The sequence below is a fragment of the Macaca fascicularis genome, chromosome 6 (genome assembly GCF_037993035.2).
Source record: "Macaca fascicularis isolate 582-1 chromosome 6, T2T-MFA8v1.1".
Classification (NCBI taxonomy): domain Eukaryota; kingdom Metazoa; phylum Chordata; class Mammalia; order Primates; family Cercopithecidae; genus Macaca; species Macaca fascicularis.
The window spans coordinates 157,123,949-157,145,609 of NC_088380.1; the positions used below are offsets into that span (position 1 = coordinate 157,123,949).

General features: G+C 53.2%; 1 protein-coding gene across 5 annotated transcripts in view; it reads right to left on the reverse strand.

Annotated features, from left to right (window-relative positions):
- CAMK2A (calcium/calmodulin dependent protein kinase II alpha) overlaps window positions 1–21,661 on the reverse strand; it is a 69,607-nt gene that overhangs the window by 19,699 nt on the left and 28,247 nt on the right. For 3 of the 5 annotated variants that reach the window (XM_005558250.5, XM_005558248.5, XM_065546968.1), the window contains exons 4-13: window positions 17,682–17,736; window positions 16,886–16,951; window positions 16,693–16,765; window positions 13,563–13,665; window positions 12,112–12,195; window positions 11,880–11,974; window positions 10,805–10,927; window positions 10,343–10,426; window positions 8,459–8,501; window positions 5,843–5,883 (exon numbers count right to left, since the gene is read on the reverse strand). In XM_005558250.5, coding sequence (XP_005558307.1) covers window positions 5,843–5,883; window positions 8,459–8,501; window positions 10,343–10,426; window positions 10,805–10,927; window positions 11,880–11,974; window positions 12,112–12,195; window positions 13,563–13,665; window positions 16,693–16,765; window positions 16,886–16,951; window positions 17,682–17,736 — 767 coding nt within the window. Of the gene's footprint in view, window positions 1–543; window positions 577–5,842; window positions 5,884–8,458; window positions 8,502–10,342; window positions 10,427–10,804; window positions 10,928–11,879; window positions 11,975–12,111; window positions 12,196–13,562; window positions 13,666–16,692; window positions 16,766–16,885; window positions 16,952–17,681; window positions 17,737–21,661 lie in introns of all 5 variants that reach the window. The other 2 variants (XM_005558249.5, XM_005558247.5) reach the window with 1 other exon arrangement.

The window sequence follows — 21,661 nt, forward strand, 5'->3', positions numbered from 1 at the left end:
AGAAAAACCACACGACTGAGTGAGACAGCAATGGAACCAGAAGAGGGAGGTGGGCCACCATGCCACCACTGGACCCTAGACAGAGGCAGGGCTGGTGGCTCCCCTACCACCGGCGGGCCTGGTAGCCTTACACCAGCTCAAGAGGGGCCTCCGTGGCACCTACTACTTTGGCCAAACCAAGCCCCACCCTCGCCGCGATTGGCACAAACCAAGCCTGAGATGAGTCTAGAGCAGAGGGGCAGGGAGAAGCGAGAAGCCAAGGGCTGGACATAGGATTGGGTTCAGATCCACCTTCCTACCCGAGGAGGGTCTCAGGTCTGCTGTCAGCCTGCTGGTCTGGGCCGTGGAGTTGGAGGTGTCAACAGAAACACGCAAACAACACACACACACAACACACATATTGTCACACAAGGCACACGTACCAAGCACGCCCTGAGCACCCTCTCCCCGCCCCAGGTTCCCAGTGCAGCCTGCAGGAGGGAGGCAGGAGCAAAGGGTTCGAGGCCCAGCATTTACCGGCGTTAGGAGACGGCAGACACTCACCATTAACTGAACGCTGGAACTGGACTTTCTTTTCTGGAAAAACAAGGAGAAGAGATGGGACAGGAAAAGACACAGCGTGAAAACGGCAGGGAGCAGAGGAACGACAGGGGAGGTTTGGGAGGAGGATGGGCCTCGGGGTCATCCTCTGTAGTCCTTTGTCGGCTTGGCATCGGGACAAGGAGTCAAGGAGTCAAGGCCACCAGCAACAGTTGACCTGGCAGGGCCAGTCCTCGGCCTGAAGCTCTGGGTCCTCATGCACACTGTCTGGGTCTAGCAATCTAACAGCCAAGCTCATGGCCAAGCCTCCCTGGGAGCAGGGCTACCCACCCTGCCTAACTCTGATGGCAAAAGCCAATCCTGGCTCTGGATGCCAGTCACTGGAGGCCTCCAGATTCCAGTGCTCTTGAAGGACAAAGGGTGCTCAGGCCTGGAGGTGAGGCCCAATGTCTTCTCCTAGGCTCCCCGTGCATCTCGGCTAGGAGGACCTCATTCCCAATTGACTGTCACAGTCACTTGGGAAACTTGTTACAATAAACAGAACCAGGTCCCCTCTGAGGAGTTTGATAACTACGTCTGGGGTGCGGCCTGAGCATCTCCAGTTGAAACAATATCTGCAGGTGATGCCAAAGCAGGGCCAAGCGTGGGAGCCAGTCCTCTAAGTAGCCTTTGAAATCCAGCTTGCATTCACAACCTCCCGGTGGCTGGCCTATTCCACCCCTTTATGCTGATGGAGAAACTGAGGCTCAGCCTGAAGTGGAGCTGGGTCTAGCACTTGAGTCTTTTGGCCCTGCCATGCAGCCTACACTAGCATTTTGGAGGATTTGTAGCACCCCCTCTGTTGGCTGTGGAACCAAGAGAGGGAGAGGGGGACAAATGTAAATTACCTTCTCCTTCCCTCAGCTCTTCAAGCCAGGAGTCTTAAAGACTCCCATTCACAGAAGGTGGTAGGTGAAGACTGACCCTTGCATTGCACAGATGAGACACTGAGGCCCAGAGAGGTGCAGTGGCCTGCCCAAGGCCTCACGGCAACCCGCTAGCAGAGCTGAGGCTAGAACCCAGGCCCTGCATTCAGACTCTTTCCTCTGTCCAGATCTCCAGGCACCCATAGTCAGACCCCTCTCCAAAGGCTCATCCTATCCTAGATGCCCTTACACCGGAGAGGCCAGGAGGCCCCTCTGCCTGCTGCAAAGAAGGGACTCGAGGAGCCCCCAGGGTAGGCCTTTGCCATGGGAGGCGCTGGATATGCCTTGAGGGTCTCAGGTCTAATTCTGGGTTTCTGACTCTAAGATCCAGTGAGCCTCTGCCTGCCAGGAACTCAGGGCCCTGTGCCTTCCATCCGGGGCCTCCACAGAGGGGACAGGGTGGCTCGCTGGGCACTTCCAATGCCCATGTGCTCAGAGGGGCATAAATGCTCACAGACCCTGCATTTTCCCCAGCTGGGCTGGATGGTGTGCTTTCCACAGTCAGCAGCCTGCAGTCAGCCCCTCATCTCCTCCCTTCCCTTCCCCTCTCCTCTCTCCTCTCCTTCCTCTCCTCCTTCCTCTTTTCTTCCTCTCTTCTCTTCTTCTCCACTCCTCTCTCTTTTACTCTGCTCCCTGACCCTCCCCTCTCCTCCTTCTTCTCTTCCTTCCTCTCCTCTCATCTCCTCTCCTCCTCCCTCTTTTCTCCTCTCTTCTTTCCTCTCCTCTTCCCTTGCCTCTCCTCCACCTCCTTCCTCTCTTCCTTCTTCTCCTCTTCCTCTCCTCTCTTCTCCTGTCCTCTCCTCTCCTCCCCTCCCCTCTCCTCCTTCCTCTTTTCTTCCTCTCTTCTCCTCTCCCTTCCTCTTCCCTCTCCTCAACTCCTCCTTCTTCCTCTCTTCCTTCTTTTCCTCTTTTCTCTCCTCTCCTCTCTTCCCCTCCCTTCCCCTCTCTTTTCTTCCTGTCTTCTCCTCTCCCTTCCTCTTCCCTCTCCTCTCCTCCTCCTCTCTCTCTTCCTTCTTTCCCTCTTTCCTCCACTCCCCTCCCCTCTCTCCTGGTTGTCCTCCTTCCCTGGCTGGAGCCAGGCCAGGCACAGAATGGGGAAGAGGCCAGGTCCCACACAGCTCAGCTGTCAGCAGAAACCTGAGGAGCCGCTCAGGGGCCAGGATTTTCCAGGCGGGACACGAGGAGGAAACACAGAGCAGAGACTGCATCAGAATCGGACGCACAGTGACAGGATGGGACATGGGGAGAGAAGTCACGATGCACAATGGGACACCAACAGGGGCAGTGAGTGGGGCTGAGGGGAGTGAGCAGTCGGCCCTCCTCCTAGAAGTCCAGGCCTAGGGGTGGCCAGGAGGGGGACGTTGAAAGGCTTTACTTCCCTGAATCACAAACGATGATGCTAATAATCTCGCGTTGATCAGCACTTTAGTTCAATTTAAAGGGACTTTCACTGAAAGTAGAAATCTCCCTCTTTCACCAAAAGTAGAAATCACATCTCTTAGAACCACATGTGGAAGCATGGTTCCAAGGTTAGCAAGGATGATAGAAACAGTACAGTCAAAATTCGCCTTGAAAAGCCCTTCAAGGCCCATAAAGTACAATACAGCATCATATCTCTGCCATTCCTGCAGTGCTGGAGCCAATCACTACCTCTTCAGTTAAGCCCCGGATGAAATGGGGTTTGTCTCCAGCCACACAGCGGTAGGAGGAACGTGTGCCTCCCCGCTGGGCTGAAGGTGAGATAGTTAAAGGAGCCTGTGATGTGGCTCCACCAGGCCCTTCTGCTGTGACCCTCTCACCAGCCCCCTGCAAAGAACTGCTGTGCTCCCCTGGAACAGGCAACAGAATCGCTGGCCTGGGTCCCCCAGGGGGAGAACGGTAGGGCCCAGACTCAAACCCATGGCTTCTTGACTTGCCATCCAGTTTCAATCATACTGAAAATGCACCTGGACCCCCAGCTCTGCTGTTCTCCCCACACTCCTTCCAGGAGCAAGACATGGCAGGCCAGGTTCCCCAAATCCTGGGCCAGGCCCCCAGGTTATTCTCATCTTCCAATAGGACTTCTTCCCTCCTCCATCCAAGGGAGTGAAGGAGGCTGAGCTACAAAGAGATGGTTGGGCCAGGAGTGGCCTTCGAACTCCTCTTCTTCCACACCCAGGCCACCCTGAGAAGTGTGTCCTGCACTGCAGGAAGCAGTGACGCTTTGTCCAGCTGTGCCCACTGGAAAGCCTGCAGAGGCCAGCAGAGCCCCACCATGCTGTGAGCTGTCCTTGCCATCTGACAGCTTCCGCTTCCTGGCCTTGCCCTAAAAGAGCTAATTAGCACTTCTTCCCAAGAACCAGCCTGATGGAGGCCTCTCCTGACCCCTTGCCCAGCCTCTACCAAGGCCACATCCAAGAGCCAAGCAGACCAGGGCAGCTTCTCGCTCTACCTCCTTAACCCACCAGTGTCTGTGGTCTCTGTCCCCACATCCCCCAAATCGGGGCTAGGGAGTCTGCTTTCCCCAGGAGGCCCAGCACCCCTAGCTCAGTATCTCCACACAGGGGTCAGAGAGGGCCCCAGCTGTTCCAAAGCTGGCAGCTCCACACTGCACATCCCTCCGTTACCCCTACACACAGAGGGGTGGGGAGTTGGCTCAGGGTTAACCCAAAACAGCAGGCAAGCCAAAATTCAATGCCAGATTCCATTACAGGATTTGAAATGAGTGCCTATTAACTTTATAAATTAAGTTGACTTTAGATCTGTGGTTTTCAAATATTCTTGAGAAAACTTTGTTTTCAAGAGAAATCTTACCCAAAAGTCTAATACATAAAATAGAGGAAAGATAATAGTGCCTAGCATCTCGCGAGTGTGTATTGCATACCAGCACCATGCTAAGCTCTATACCAGCACCATGCTAAGCTCTCAACGCACATTGTATTAGTTAATCCTCACCAATAGCCTTAGGAGGTGGAGACCTCTTTTAACCTCATTGCATGAATGAAGAAGCACAGGCTCAGGGAATGTAAATACCCAGTCAAGGTCTAGCTGCAGGCAAGCCCAAGGGCTGTCTTCACCATGGTCATGTTCTGGTTGAAGTGGGTATGAGAAGCCCAGAACCATGTAAACCTGGCACCTTCCACATCCCACTGCACTCCATGTACTGCCAGAGGTGCCTCCCCAGTCAGTACCTTTGGGATCTGAGTTCAATTTGAAAACCACTGTCTTGGACTAGTAACCAAATAATTATGCATTTCTCTAGCACCCAAGATGAGAAGGGAGAATAATTAGATAGGATTTTCTTGCCTTTTTTGTTTGTTTTTAAAGCTGCAATCTTGGAAATGATCATCAAATCCACACCCCACTCATTGTACTTATGGGAAAACTCAAGCTGGGAGGAGAAGGCTAAGGGCAGAGGGGAGACCCAATCCTGGCCTTGGACATCTAGCCCAGACTCCCTCCCATGCAACCTTGACAGACCAAAACCAGCGGCCAGAGACCATAAATGCTTCTTTAAACAAAGCCATCAAGCCACCAGCACACCTGGCTGTATTCATACAGCATCCCACACCTTCCAATGTCCCGGGCACACCCCAGCCCTGGGGCCCTGGCCAGGCAGGGCTCTAAGCCCAGAAAAAGGCAGGGTCTCAAGAGAGGATAAGATTGAGTGGCAGAGGAGGAGGGAACTGCAGAGAGCAGGGGACCAGGCCCCAGAGAGCAGAGGGAGAAGAGAGAAGAGATGGAAGGAAGACCGCAGGTTGTGGAGGGACTACAGGGTAACTCGGGCTCTAGGGGTGGGACAGGGCAGGCCCTTGGAGCCAGGAGGGGATTCTGGCACTGAACCAGCACCAGTAGGCCTTGGCGGGAGGGGGCACCTTGGAACCCAAAGCCTAGAGGAATGGCTGTCCATCCTCCACGAGCTTTCTGGGTGGGACTAAGCTGTACAGGGGGGCAGGGGCCCCATCCAGCCCATACATAGGCAGGACGGAGGTCACCCCTCATGACCATTTCTGTCATCTCCTTGCACCCTCTCTTGCACACCAGCTCTCCAGCCATGGAGAACCACAGAAATCTCCTTCTGACCTGCCCCTTTCCTTGCGTCTGCCCCAGCCCCAGCACAACTGTCACTTCCACCCTCCTCCAGTCCCCCTTCTCCCAACTGCCCCCAACAGTCACGGCGTGACGGTGGGCACCGAAGCCCAGCTTTTGGGTCTGGAGACAGCCTGGCCATGAATGTGGCCCACGTCTGCCCAGGACACCATCAGCAAGGCCCAGGTCTTGCTCCAGGCCTGAAAACCGGTCTCTGTTGGCAGAAACGCTGCCAGAGCCAAGCCTGCCAGGCTCCTGGAGGGGCTTACCTTCACACCATCGCTCTTCTTGTTTCCCCCACTCTTCCCTCCTGTGGAGGAGAAAAAGTAGAGGGTTAACAACACCAGGCAGGGCACCAGGGCCCACAGGGCGAGGAAGAGCAGCATCCACAGGCAGCCGGAGGGCAGACCGCAGGGAGCAGAGCCGGCCCAGCGATCCTGGGGGAGGCCTCCTCCTTTTCCTCCTCCTTCCTCCTTGGCAGCCCAGGGACTGCCAGTCGCCCGCTGGGTGGGCCTGGGTTCCCCGCCTTCTCAGCAATCTCAAGCGTAACCCTCTGGCTTCATGGGTTGAGGGAGGTGTCCAACACGTCCCAGGACTGTGGGCTGCTGTTTCAGCCCGGGGATTCCCTCTCAATTCCCGTCACCACCGTGCTGGCGGTGGCCAACCCTAGGCCTGGCTGCCTGGCCTCAGGCTGGACACGCCCTCCCGGCCCTGGCCCTCTCTAATTTTAGCCCCACGCTGCTGCGGAGGTCATGTGTCAGCCCTGCCTACTCACTCTGGACAGCTGCAGGCTGCGTCTAACGGGTGACAAGAAGCAGATGCCCCCACTGGGGCCCACCCTGCCAAAGCACCTATCCCCTGCCTCTCTCCTCAGGCCATATAGACCTCCCCAACCTTAGACTCCAGAGCCCCATGCTGGCTCTGGCTATGGCCCGGGTGGCCGGGACAAGCAGAGCAACAGCTCTCTGGGAGCCTCCCCTGCTGTCATTTCCCCTTACCTCCCTCCTCACTTCCTGGCCAGAGCCCTGGAAGTAGGCATCAGCCAGGAAATGGCCTGAATGTCCAGCCCTGCCCACTGGCATCCGGCTGCTTCAGACTTAAGCAAATGCCTTAAATGCAACAAGGTATCTGCGAAGTACTTAGCACAGCACTTGGCACATATGCCGCACATGCTCAGGAAATGGTAGCCATGATAAGACTTCTCCTGGTGGCCTTGAGACGGGGAGTTAGGAGGAGAGTCACATGAGCCACTGATGCCTCAGGGGCTCTGAGGCATGGGGCTCATGGCAGGTTACCTTCCCAGTTACCCCCACATTTCCACCTATGATCCCTTCAAGGTTCTCATTCCAAGCTCCCTGCTTGCAAACCAAGGCAGGTGCCACCTCTGGATCCAGAAGCTGACAGGAATGGCTGTCCATTCGCCACAGGCTTTGGGGGGTTGGACTAGGATGTGCGGTGGGGCAGGGGGAGTGCTTTCTCCTTGAGCCTCAAGGTGGACGCCCCTCTCAGCTCCAGCCTACTGTCACAGGACTGTGGGTCCAGTGAGGCCACAGCATCTACTTTTCAAGAGACGAGAGCAATCTGGAGTTTTCTATGAAATTTCCTAATTTTTAAGTGTTAGAAACTCATTTGAAAAATTTTTTAAAACACCTCTACTTCCACAAAGCATATTAACAGATTCAATCCAGCTCACAGGCCGCCATTTTGTGAGCTCAGGACTAGAGTTCTCTAGGGTGCTTCAGTTGTTAAAAAAAGACTCTGACTGTGTAGGTAGCTCATCTTTCAGTTGACGGAATGGCACGATCCTTGTCCAGGGAGAGGGTGGGAAGGCAGTTTAATGAGGTGGGAAAAGCCCAGTCAGAAGTTCTAGTATCTGCCCACCTCTGGGTCTCACTCTTCCCAACCGGTTACATGGGCAGGTGGACCCACTCAATGCAGTCGGTTGCCCCTTCTCAGAGCTGCCCTCTTGCTGTGGTGCTGGCCACAAATCTGCAGCAGCTTTCTCGGCTGGCCCCAGCCCCAGTCAGAGGGCCCCTCGGGTGAGCTTTACTCTATCTGCTATCTATATCTGCTCTGCTGCCTGCCAGCGGCCTGCGCTCCCCCAGAAGGAAGCCTCTGGCGGGCACTGGCCCCAGCTCTCTCTGATGTGCCAAGAGGAGCTTCTTGCTAAACCCTGACAATAATCCCTTCCCCTTCTCTCTGCAAAGCCACATGCCTCAGGTGATTGGGCACTCCCTGCCTTAACCAGCCCCGTTTGGCCAAGGGCCTGGGACGCTCCTGCCCTCGACTCCCTGGTGACCCAGCCCAGTTAAGGGCACTTGCTCTGGGGTTGGTCAAACCTGTGCTGAATGCAGGCTCTGCCTCTCTAGCCATGCGACCTGGGACAAGTCAGAGCTCACCTTCCTGAGCTTCTGCTTCCTCATCCCAAAAATAGGGATGGCAGCACCCCCAGCATCCCCTCTGCTACCTTGTCATGCAGGCCACCTGAGTGGAAGCACGGGACTGCGTAGCACAGGGCTCCAATCATGGTGGGCAATATTGTTACTCCCTGGACCTGGCTCCATCCCACCTAGACCTCAGCCCCCTGCAATCGGAAGCCTTCCCCTCTAGGCAGTCCGGCCTGAGAACCCCAGCACTGCTGTAGGAGTGGGGAGCCAGACTAAATCTCTAACCAGTCCTGGTGGGCCCTGGGCTTGCTAACGTTTGACCCCTCTTCACTTCTGGGCACAGGCCAGGGCAGGTGAGCTAAACCCTTAGTCACAGAGTCCTCTGCAACTCCCTCTCCCCAGGCCCAGTGACCTGGGAGCATCCAAATATCTGACAGGACAGTGCCCCCAGTGAACTGGTGCAGGGCTTACTGGGGACCCCAAGGTCCTGCCACCTACCAGAGAAGTTCCTGGTGGCCAGCATCGTGGTGAGAATGGCTCCCTGCAAGAGATAAGAAGAGGGCAGTAGGAGAGGAGGCCGGAGCGAAGGGACATAGGAGGGACAGAGAGACGGGAGGGCCATGGGGAAGGAGAGGCAGGTACTGCATTCAGAGAGGAAGCCAAAGCCTCTGCCCAGCCCCTCCATTTGTCCCAACCCCAAACCCGGCCCAGAGCCCATCCCTCGCCCCCTGGAGAAGTCGGGGTGAGCTAGGCTTTAGCCAGTACAGCTCCTAGGACAAGGCCACCCTAGGGGCAGATATTAATGGACCCCTTGGCCTGGCCCAAGCTGATGAACTTAACTTGAGGGACACCTACCAGCAGAGGCTCCTAAAGACGATGGACTTTTCTTGCTTGGGCAACAATAGTAGACCTGTGTCCCCACCTCTTAGCCCTCTGCCCCATGCTGAGAGCATCTTGCTCCAGGACTAGCTCATCCCTCCATGTCCCCTGAGCTCAGAGAATCCAGGAGGACCCTCAATGTGGAGAAAGCCTCTTCCATCAACAAGCAGGCTGGTGGTCAATGGCCCCTTTGGTTCCAGAGCCATCTGATTCAGACCTGACTTGACACCGTCTGAATCCCACTGCTTATGATGTTAAGAATCCCTGATTCTGATATTTTGAGAGTTCCTCTGTGACACAGCTTCCACTGCAGGATGGGGATGGGACTCAGTTCTCCTGGCATCATGCTGGCCACCACCCCTTAGTCTGTGTCCCCATCCTGAGCCTCCACTCCAGGCCTGGGAGCGGCAGGTAAGGATGTTCCACAAGAGCTGTGGCCTCCGCCTTTTCCCTCATCATCCCCAGTGTGCTGATGACTCCTCTGTTCCACTGGCCAGGGTCCCCTTAGTGCCTGGCAAAGGCCAGGCCAGGAGCTGTCACCACCCTGAGAGCACACAGAACCTGCAAGAATGTGAAGCTCTGGGCCCACCTGGGTCCCACTGAGCTTCATCGGGGCCACGATCACTATCTGAGTGCCTCAGCCATTCCTCCACAATACTTGGCAGCTGGGGCCCCTCCCCCATGAAGGTCTCATGTTCAGTCACGTCTCATCCCCAAAGCTCTCCCCAGCCACTCTGAACCACTTGTGGTGCCCCTAAGGGGTCGGGCGCACTTGCAAATTTCTGCATAGGCTGTTCCCTCTGTCTGGAACACGTTCCCATTCTTGTTTTCTTTTTTTTTTTTTGAGATGGAGCCTCGCTCTGTTGCCCAGGCTGGAGTGCAGTGGCACGATCTCCCTCACTGCAACCTCCACCTCCCAGGTTCAAGTGATTCTCCTGCCTCAGCCTCCTGAGTAGCTGGGATTATAGGCATGCACCACAATGCCTGGCTAATTTTTGTATTTTTAGTAGAGATGGAGTTTCACCACATTGGCCAGGCTGGTCTCGAACTCCTGACCTCAGGTGATCTGCCCACCTCAGCCTCACAAAGTGTTGGGATTACAGGCGTGAGCCACCGCACCTGGCCACACGTTCCCATTCTGACTTTAACTTGGTTAATACCTGCTTTTCCTCCAAGGTCTCAGCTTAAACGCCCCTAGCTCCAGACCCAGAATACCATTGTCCTGCTGTGTTCTCCCACCACCTTGAGGCTTGCCCAGGCACAGCACTCACCACTGCCCCGTAACACCCCTGGAGCTTGTCTGTCCTCTCCACTAGAGCAAGGGCTCAGTCACTTACCGCTCACTCCCCAAGCCCAGCCTGCTGTCCAGCATGCAGCAGGTGTTCAATAAATGCTTATTGAATCAGTGAAAGAAAGAACTAGTGAGCGAGTCTCCTGGCCTCTGTGGAGACCCAGGCAGAGTTAGTCCCATGGCCAGGACTGTGGAGGGTGAGGACCTGTTACCTTCAGTTTCCTCCTGGCATTGAACTTCTTCAGGCAGTCCACGGTCTCCTGTCTGTGCATGCAGGATGCCACGGTGGAGCGGTGCTGGAGGAAGTAGGGGAGAGGGCTGTGAGTGGAAGGCAGGCTGGAAGACAGGCCCACCCAAGGGTACCACTCAGCAGGGCGTCTTAATGGAGGTGTGGTTGACATCTTGGGGAGAACAATCCATTGCTCTAGGGGATGTTTCAGGGTGTTTAGCATCCTGGCACCAGACATTCAATGCCAGTAGCACAGTCAGTTGTATGCCAACCCAGAATACTTACTCCTCGTTTCCACATTACCCCTGAGAACCATAGCAGGGGCAGTCTCTTGGATTAAGCCCTCTCAGCCCCATGGGCCAGGGACAGGGCCAGTACTCTGTAGGGGCCTGGACCATGAGGTCTGGAGGGGCTCCTGGGAGAGGTCCTGCTGAGGGAGACTCACCGAGATCCAGGGGTGCTTAAGGGCTTCAGCAGCTGTGATGCGTTTGGATGGGTTAATGGTCAGCATCTTATTGATCAGATCCTTGGCTTCCGGGGTGACGGTGTCCCATTCTGGTGATGGGAACTGGAAGGGGCAGAGAGGCCAGGTTTGCCCAGCCTGCCCCAGGCCACCCCTGCGATCCCCCAGCCCCTGACTGGCAGGGGAGCAGGCAGGGGTCCTACTGCCCATCCACTCGGACATCCACACCAGGAGGAGTTGGGGCTCCTCACTACAGGGGAGGGGCAGGGCCCCCTGGCCCCGTAAATATCAGAACACAGCGGAGGGAAAGGAGTCCTCCCTCCATCCATCATTCTGAGACTGTGCCTTATTTGGAGAGCAGCTGGCCAGTGGCTTTAGCCCAGACTTCAGAATCAAAAGGCCTGGGTTCAAGTCCTGGCTCTGCCTACTGGGTTGTGTCACCTGGGTAAGTCACATGACCCCTTGAGCTATCTGTAGAGATGTTATGAGAACTAAATACAATATAAAACATATAGCACAGAGCTTAATAGCTATCTGCATAAAATCAATATAGCTTGGTAGTTAGAAGCATGGATGGTAGAGCCAGACTGCCTAGGTTCAAATCCCACCTCTACCATTTCTTAGCTATGTGATTTGGGCAGTTACTTGACCTCTCTGTAGCTCAGCTTCTCTATATGTAAAATGGGAATAGTAACAGTACCTATGGCATAGATTGGTGTGAGGATTAAACGTAATAATATGTGTAAAACATTCAGAAGAGTGCTATAGAATTGTTAGCTATTATTTGTATATATGAGAGAAAAAGAGAGAAACCCTGGCTTGGGAGGCTGCCTCTCCCCCACTCCTCACTCCATTTTGGTGCTGCTTCTTGCCTTCTGGGGCCCCACAGGATAAATCTCCAACCATTAGGCACAGCATGGTAACCACCTGGCCCTGGTCAGTCTTCATGCTCCCCTGGGGTTCACCCCTGCACCAGAACTAGAGAGTGGCTTGGCGCTGGCTTTCATTGGAAGGGCACCAGAGGATGATGGGGGCTAAAGAGAGGAGCGACACTCACATCATAGGCGCCGGCTTTGATCTGCTGGTACAGGCGGTGCTGGTCCTCATCCCAGAATGGGGGGTACCCAACCAGCAGGATGTACAGGATGACCCCTGGAGAGAGGATCAGAGAACCTTCAACCCGCGGTGGGGAGGAGACATGGGGGGAGGGGAGTGATGGGAAAGGAGAGAGGGGGCCCCAGAGGCCAGGGTGCAGCCAGGGGCACTAAAGGGCCTTAGGATGAACTCACCACAAGCCCACAGGTCCACAGGCTTCCCGTATGGGTCCTTCCGCAGCACTTCTGGGGAGAGGTATCCAGGAGTCCCTGCAAACCCTGCTCCCAGACACACAGACAGGCAGACACATACACAGAGGTTGTCTCGTAAGTAACCTGGAGCAAGATCCTGCTGGAAGAGGGGATGAGGGTTGCTCTGGAGCTGGGGAAAACAGCCCCTGCCCCTCAGGTGCACTTGGGCTTGTATTGTGCAACCCCAGTCGGCCCAAGACATAAGCCTGATGAGCCAGCAAAGCCTCTAGATCAGACCCACAACTACCTAGCACACCTGTCACCACTTCCCACTTCAGAGCCAGTAGTAATCAGTCACAGAGCTTCTTCCTACTGGGTCCTGACTCAGGATCATAAGCTTCTCAGCGCCACTCTTCCAGGAGCCACTAGCGATCCATTGCTGGTGGCTTCAAGATGAAATGCACCTGCCATGTCAGCCCCAGGCTGAGAGCTAAACCCTGGCCCACTCTGCACCTCCTTGTTGAAGTTGGTCACGGGAGGCCTGTCCTAATGGACTTTGCCCCTTGGGTAAGTCTCTTTATCTTCTAGTCCTTATTTCCTCATCTGTCAAATGAAGGATTAGGGATTTCTATCTTAAGTGCCTCCCAGTGTTGTTGAGAGGGTCAGTTGAAATAATGGACACCCAAGGTATTCTAACAAGTAATTTTAAGAATAGTTACAAGTTACTGAGTGTATATGCTAAGCATTGGGCTGAGCTCGTCATATGCCTGGTCACATTTAATCCTGACACGACTCCTGAGGAACATACAATTATTATCCCCATTTTACAGATGAGGAATGAAGGCACAGAGAGGTGAAGTGACTTAGCCAAAGTCACATACCTTATAAGTAGCAGAGTCTGGATTTGAACCCAGAACTCTGGTTCTTAACCATGTCTCAATATTGCCCACTAAAAAGTACTCCCAGATAGCTGAAAGAGGCCCAGTTATACCAAAATCACAAAGCAGCCTGGATCATCTGAGTTTAAGTCCTGGTCTATCCCTTTTAAACTTTCTTGACCTTCTGCAAGTTTCCTGCCGTTTTTTTCGTCATCTTTAAAATCAGGATAATAATCTCAAGCACCTAAACTATTAGGGCAGCTCTGTGGAAACTTCCCTAAGGCCTTCAACCACAGGGAGCCCTTCGGGGAGGAGAGATGGCAGAGGGGAGTGACAGGAAAGGAGAGAGGGGGCCCCAGGGAGTCCTGTGGAAGCCTGTAGGTTCCCATGCCTGGGCCCTGGGGACACAGATGGGTGCTGCCCACTGGCTCAGAGGCAGGGCCTCTGCTCTACCAGCCCCGGCTGGCCCAACAGCATCTCCAGCCATACCCACTCAGGCAGGGGGTTCCCAGAGGCTGGTGTGTCAACACAAATGGGTGCTGACCCCCAACACTCCTGCCAGCCCACCCCACTTACCAAACCATGCCTGCTGCTCCCCCTCCACCTCTATGGCCAGGCCAAAGTCTGCCAGCTTCACTGCGGCACCCTTGAGCTTGGAGGCCAGCAACAGATTCTCAGGCTTGTCAGGACCAGAGAAGAGGGAGGAAGGGGAGGAAAGCGCCAAGAGAGAGTCAGCAGATTCAGAGCCTCACCTCTGGGGGCCTGGGCTCACAGGAAGAACAGCCCGGCCCTCCGGGGCCCCTGCTCTCATCTCCAGCCCCGCCTCAGGTTCCTGAGTCTCAGTCCACGAGACGGGACTACCCTGTGGCAAGACCTCCATCCGCTACAACAGAAAGGCCCTCTCTCCATCGGCCACTCCTCCCTCCCCACTTCAGGGTCTGGGGCCGGGCTGAGGTGAGAGCGGGGTAGTACTGTCACCACCACAATAAGGAAGCAGTAGCAGCAGCAGCAGCATTGATTGTGCCCCTACTATATGCCAGCCTCTGGTTAAATGTTCTGTGTGCAACATCTTATGTATCATCTCAATGACCCTTTCGGGTAGGTATTATTACCTACATTTTCCACAGAGGCCTTCTTACGCCCCTTGAAACAGTCCATCTTGTTTCCACCTCAGGGCCTTTTCGCTTCGTTTTCCTCCTCTAATTTTTTTCCCCAAGCTTCACAAGGCTGGCCCTTCTGCTTTGCCCAGCCCTCAGTCTCATGTCACCCCATGGAGGAGACCCTCCACAGTTACTCTGTCTAGAGGGGAAGCCCTCAGGAATCCTCTGTCTTTGCTCCTGTTGTTACCTTCATAGATCTCATCACTATTTGCAGTGATTTTCCCCATCTGTCTATGTGCTTGTTCATTATCTGTCAGGGGATGTGAGTTACTTATCTGTCCTGTTCACCACTGTATCACCAGCACCTAGGTTGGGGGGCCACACAGCAGGCACTTAATCAGTATTTGTCATGTATACGAAGATGAGAAAACTGACGCTCAGAGAGGTTACGTGACTTGGCCAAGATCACGCAGCTGGGAAGGGATAGAGCCAGAATCGAGGCAAAGTCTGACTCTATCTTAACTGCTCTAGGCTGAAAGATGATAAGGCTGATACATGGGGGCAGCGGCTGACTCGGGAAGTTCCCACACCTGGCCTCTGGGGCATTGAGGCTGCCACTTTCACTGGCTCAGCCTCCAGAATTCCTCCACTTCCTGCTGGTCCCTTCACTGTGGGACTCAGGATGGAGGGGGCGCTAACAGTGTGGGCTGATTTAGATAGTCCCAGTTTCTTATCCCAGTGCTGCCCACCTCTATGCCATGACATGTGGGCAAATTATTTCACTTCTCTGAGCTTTAGTTTCCTCTGAGAAAAATGCCTACCTTATGAGGTGGTGCATGGATTAACTGAGATAATCTGTGTAAGCACTTCGCTGTGGCCTGCGGTAAGTGTTTGGTAAATGTTAGTACTCCTATTTTCTGCTTGCAGAGGGGCTCAGAGTCTCTGAAGACTGTTGGTTTTAAGTCCTCCTCTGATCCCCTTCCCAGTGGGACTTCTGAAGGGCCCCACCTCTGACCTTTCCCTGTCTAAAGCTAGGCTGGACCCAAACAAATATAGCTCCCTCCGCCTGGCTCAAAGGCCTCCTTTGTCCTCTGGGGACAATGTTCCTAACATGTCCTGGGTCTCAGTAGCTGTCCTGCCCTGATTTGATGAATGTGTCACTAATTATTGTATCCAGAGTGGCCTAAATTTGGGCTGCCTCTCCTCCTTCCTCCTCCAGTGCAGGGGCTGCAGCTATAATGGGAACAGGCGCTCTGGGAGAGCCGCCCTGCAGTCTGGCTGGAGACCCTCTTCGAATGCACACTCGTCTCATCTAGACTGAGCCACAGGGAGCTCGCCTAGGGCTCGAGAGAGAAGCCATGGCCTGCCCAAGACAGTCAGAGAGGGGCAGGGGCTCTCTTCAGAGCACTGTGTCCCAAAGAGGGACCCAGACCAGTGGAAGCATTCCCAGGGAGGGTGCCCAGGATGAGGATGGCCTGGAAATCACATTCCAGGGGACTGTGGCAGGGGTGGGTACACCCTGCAGAGGACTTAGCAGCTACAACAAAGCTGCTGGAGTCCCTCTAGGGCTCTTCCAAGCTGGAGGTTTGGTCTCTGTGTGGTTCTAAACCACAGAACTGAGGTTCAGGGCAAAGCCTCTGCAGCAGGGAACAGCGTCCCCCAGTGGTGCAAGGGGCTACCCCGTGGGAAGTGAGTTTGCTGTCACTGAAGAACAAAAAGCAGAGGTTTGATGGACCTCTGGCAGAGTCACCCTAGAAGGGTTTGCTGAGGAAATAGGAGCTGTATAGAGTGGCCTTTTGGCACCAGACTCCCAAGGTCACAGGATCTGGGGTTAGAAGGCCAGAGTTCCCCCACCCTAGCTCAGGACAATTGAACTGCATGTTCTTGGGCAAACTGCTTGAACTCTTTAGGCCTTAGTTTCCTGCTCTGCAAAATGGAGACAATATGAACTACCAGCCACTGATACCATGAGGATCAGTAGCGGAGATCCATGAAGTCCCTGCTGAAGGGGCAAGGCCGTGCAGCTGGTGCCAGTCCTAGACTCTGCAATCTCCTTCAGGTAAAAGGAAGGAGAACTGCATGGGACTAGAGTCTGGGTTTTCTTCTCCCCTGGCCTGCCACAGATGCAGGAACAAGACTAATAATGCATCTGTATACCAGGCCCTGTGCTATCTCATTTCACATCCTCACCAACCCTTTGCAGAGGTTGCTATGGCAACCCCCATTGTAAAGAATCCGAGGTTCAGGAAGGTCATGCTACTAAAGGCTGCATGGCTAGAAGGTGGCCTGGTTGAGATTTGGACCCAGCCTGCCTTCTTCCCCACCCACTGTAGCCAATCATGACAGTGTAACTGCAGCTCACCCATCCTGGCACAAAGCACGTGGGCTGGGAGTTGGAAGAGCAGGGGGCCAAACACAGATGCTCTACCTTCCTGAGCTCAGTTTCCTCATCTGAACAGTGGCAAAAATAATCTCACTCACCCCACCTGCCAGCCTAACACAGAGAAATTAAAGGGATTCTGATCATGTCCGGCTCTGCAGGAGTAGGGACGTGCAGAGGAGAGAGGGGCTCCCAGGGTGAGCCACACCCACGGTGGGTTGCTCACCTTCAGGTCCCGGTGCACCACCCCCATCTGGTGGCAGTGCAGCACAGCCTCCAGGATCTGCTGGATACAGTGACTAGGGAGAGAGAGAGGAAGGGGTCACGGTGGTGTGAGCACAGGCCTCCCCTGGGAAGCTGACAGCAGGCAAGAGTGCCCTGTCCCCAGGTGCCATTGCCAGGCAGCAGCTGACACTCACCTGGCATCCGCCTCACTGTAATACTCCCGGGCCACGATATCTTCAAACAGTTCCCCACCAGTGACCCTGGGGAGACAGGCACGGAATCACCCTCCGATAGAGGCAACAGGTGCTGCCTCATCTGGAGGAGTCTCCAAGAAGCTAAGGATGGGGACCAGGGACCTCAGGACCTCAGCCACAAAAGGGGGGGCCCCAGGGTCACTGGGGTGTCCCCTGCTGCAATCCCCTTCATCTTCCAGAGCACCCTTCCATTGACTCTAGTCCCCTCTCCTTCTCCATCCCTGGCCCTTCTTCCCCACCTAACCCAGGCTGGAGTCCGGAGGTTAGGGACACTCAGAGCACATCACTAGGCTCATTAGGAAGCCTATGGCCTCCCCCATGGTTAATATCTCAAGGGCTATTTTTTATCGATGAGACTGGCCCCATCACTAATTTTCATTGCCATACCAGGAACTACTGTGGCCTAACATTTCATTATTGCTTCTCTTTGAATCAACACTCTTCAAAAAAAAAATTAAACATATTCCAGAAGGAAACTTTATATTGCCACTGAAAATGGAAAACCAGCATCACTGGCCACAAATAGAAGAGAAGCAAAAATAAATATGGGATGAAAGCTAAAAGTGTTTGTTGGTGTTTTAGGAAAGTCAGCTTGCACTGCTTGGGTGGCAGGCCCACCACATTTGGGGAAACTCTGGACCACAAGAGGGAATTCAGCCCAAGAGGTCCAGTGAGGCCATCCCTGATTAGGCTGCCCCGACATCCTTGGCACATCCCAGGGCGGGGCCAAACTCACAGATCGAAGATCAGGTAGTGGTGTCCCTCCTCTGAGATGCTGTCATGGAGTCGGACTGTGGGCGGTGCAAGGCAGTTGGTTACAGCGGGACACACTGCTGCCCAGGCCCGCCCTCCCTCTCTCCCTTCCCCTGTATATCCAACACCCCACGCTCCCAGACAGTCACTGGGTACACACCGGGTGCCAGGTGCTTTGACAAGTGCCGGTGAACAAGGGCTCACTGCATTGAGTCCAAATAGACTTCAGGCATTACTGAAACGGGGCTGGGCTTAAACACGAAAGATGCCTGTTTAGTTCAGAGTTTAGTGCCCTCCCCTCTCCGAAACCCTGTTTGGTTGCTGGGCAGGCCTAAGTCATGGAAAGCCTGTGGCTCCAATCTCTGCCACTTACTAGCCGTGTGACTTCTGGCAAGTTGCTAGGACTTTCTGAGCCTCTCTTTCCTTGCCTGGACAATGAAAATGAAACCCCTGAACTTGCAGGCTTGTTATGAGAGTTCCAGGAGGCATGCAGTTGGTGCTCACTCAGTGCTGCCTGAGCTAATATCCTGCTCTGCTCCCAAGTCTGAGATCATGGAGCATGGAGGCCAGAGGCAGGAGTGACAGGGTCCCTGTGTTCTGGCTTGCTGAGGAGCTGTCATCTCTTCACACCCCATTTACCCAGAACAGAGGCAAAGCTCCCAGGAGCCCAGGGCTCCCAGCATGCACCCCTGAGCTATTAGAAGGAAGGGCCTGAGTCCTCGAGCTGACTCTGGGACCGCATCCTGTCAGTCAAACGCAAGTTCTCACAAGACAGGGCTCACATCCTTCCCCGCACCACAGCCTAAAAATGTCCATGCAGGGGCGTGCTGGCTTGGTGAATGACGATTCATCCGCACAATGGAAAATGGCACAGCTGCTAAAATAATGCGGCAGTTATGTATCTACTCGTTCAGAGTCATCTCCAAATTATGTTGCTTGGTGAAAAAGCCAAGTGCAAAACAGTATGCGTAGTACTTTTTTAAAGGATGTATTTAAGTTTATATATGGCATACATCTCTCTGGAAGAATACAGAGAAGCAGGCACTGGGGGCGCCTCTGGGGAGGGGAATTGGGGGAGTTGGGTCACGAGAGGAGACTCACTTTTCACTATGAATCCTAGTGCCATCTGAATGTTTGCCAGGTGCATATATTTCTGACTCAACATTGAGTCCCCTGAATTGTTTATGGCTCTCATAATTGTACATGAAGTTTAGAGACAGGCAGGCATCAGATACCCCAGAGCTGGTGCCTGTAGGGAGAGGTGGATGGGCTCCAGAGATGGAGAGGGAAGGCGCACAGATTAAAATGAAAATTTAGGCTGGGAGCAGTGGCTCACACCTGTAATCCCAGCACTTTGGGAGGCTGAAGCAGGTGGATCACCTGAGGTCAGGAGTTCGAGACCAGCCTGGCCAACATGGTGAAACCCCGTCTCTACTAAAAATACAATACAAAAATTAGCTGGGCGTGGTGGCGCACACTTATAATCCCAGCTACTCCAGAGGCTGAGGCAGAAGAATTGCTTGAGCCCAGGAGGCAGAGGTTGCAGTGAGCCGAGATCATGCCACTGCACTCCAGCCTGAGCGACAAAGCAAGACTCCATCTCAAAAACACAAAAACTAAAATAAAATAAGATAAAATTAAAAAAAAATAAAAATTTAGGCCAGGTGCAGTGGCTCACCCTGTAATCCCAGCACTATGGGAGGCCGAGGCGGGTGGATAACTTGAGCTCAGGAGTTCAAGACCAACCTGGGCAACATGACGAAACACCTCTAGAAACATCTCTACAAACAATACAAAAATTAGTTGGGCATGGTGGCAGGCACTTGTCGTCCCAACTACTTGGGGAGCTAAGGTGGGAGGGTTGTTTGAGCCCAGGAGGCGGAGGTTGCAGTGAGCCAAGATTGTCCCACTGCATTCCAGCCTGGGTAATAGAGTGAGAATGTCTCAAAATAATAATAATAATAATAATAATAATAATAATAACAATAATAATAATATAATAATAATAAAATGAAAATTTAAAACATTCTTTAATGATGACACATATTTATAAATAATAACTAAAAGATGTTTTAGATATATTCTAAAGCAAAATTTTAAATCTTAAAGGCACATGTAATTCTGCTTTAATTCCTTTCAACATTTTATTATAAAAAATTCAGGCCGGGCGCGGTGGCTCACGCCTGTAATCCCAGCACTTTGGGAGGCCAAGGCAGGCAGATCACCTGAGGTCAGGAGTTTGAGACCAGCATGGCCAACATGGCAAAACATTGGCAAAACTCTATTAAAAAACAAAAATTAGCTGGGTGTGGTGGCAGACGCCTGTAGTCCCAGCTACTCGGGAAGCTGAGGCAGGAGAATTGCTTGAACCTGGGAGATGGAGGTTGCAGTAAGCCGAGATCACGCCACTGAACTCCAGCCTGGGTGTCAGAGCAAGGCACCATCTCAAAAAATAAATAAATAAATAAATAAATAAATAAATAAATAAAATTCAAACATACAGTTAAGTGAACACCCAGATGCCCACTACCTAGGTTCTATCATTAATGTTTTCCTATACTTGCATTACTACGTTTCTATCCATTCCTCTGTCCATTGATTTATTTAATTTTTAGTACATTTCAAAGTAAACACAGGCTTAATTTTTAAAGTGTACATGTGTATTGGCTGGACATGGTGGTTCACGACTGTAATCCCAGCACTTTGGGAGGCTGAGGCGGGCGGATCATGCGATCAGGAGATCGAGACTATCCTGGCTAACACAGTGAAACTCTGTCTCTACTAAAAATACAAAACAAAATTAGCTGGGCATGGTGGCGGGCACCTGTAGTCCCAGCTACTCAGGAGGCTGAGGCAGGAGAATGGCATGAACCCAGGAGGTGGAGTTTGCAGTGAGTCGGGATCATGCCACTGCACTCCAGCCTAGGTGACAGGGTGAGACTCCATCTCAAAACAAAACCAAAAAAAAAGCATAAATGTGTATTTAACTGTATTTTTGGTGTGTAGAATCTGGCAATTCTATACCCGGGCCCTGCCCAGAGCCCCTTTGGTAAGTTGGTGCATCCAAACCCTACGTGCTGGAGTGTGGGATGCTAACAGCACCTGAATCCCTGACTCAGGCTCTGCTTCCAGGGAACCTGACCTAAGATGATATATGTAAGTATACAGTATTTGAGAAGGCACATATATCATATATCATATGGTAGCACATATCATTAAATGTTAATTCTAGATGTGAGGTTATTGGAGATACTTTAAAAAGTATTTGTCTTCTCATTTATCTGCAAAAAACTTGTATTGTTAGTGTATCAAGGTAAAGTTTTGCAAAAGACTCTTCCCTCTCCCTGTCTTCCTCCACGTGTTCTCTGGGAAGTGAACTCCCTCCTATTCTTTCTGGTGGGCCATGGTCTCTAACTTCCCTTTCCTGAGTGTAAGAAGCTCTGAGAAGCCAAGCTACAGCTAGAATCATCTCAGAAAGGGCTTTTAGAACCACGGCAACAGGCTTTGGAAGGAGCCCAAGAAGGCTGGGGTCCCAGATCTACCCTCTGACCCGGGGCCTCAGCCCCTTTAGAGAACGTCCTCAGGTCTCAGGGAAATTGACAGAATTGAGGGAGGTTTTCTCCAGACCTGACTCTCACTCAGATGGTGCCTTTGTGTTGATGGTAAGGGGCACACTGGTTGGAATTCAGCCCCTACTTTTGCTGTGCACCACACGCGTGATGATACTAGAGTTGGCTTCAGTCCCTGAGGTTGAGGCACACCTCAGAGCCCAGGAGACAGAATTTCTTGTTTCAGGGCTGTTTTCACACACAAAGCCTCCCCTCCCATCAGTGGAGGCTGCCTGAGGATCGACTCAGCCAGAACCCAGAATTCAAGGGCCATAGGCTATCATCACAGTCCTGTCTCCCGGTGGAGTGACTGACGTGTCTGCACCCATTGAGTCATTCTGTCACTTTTGACTGT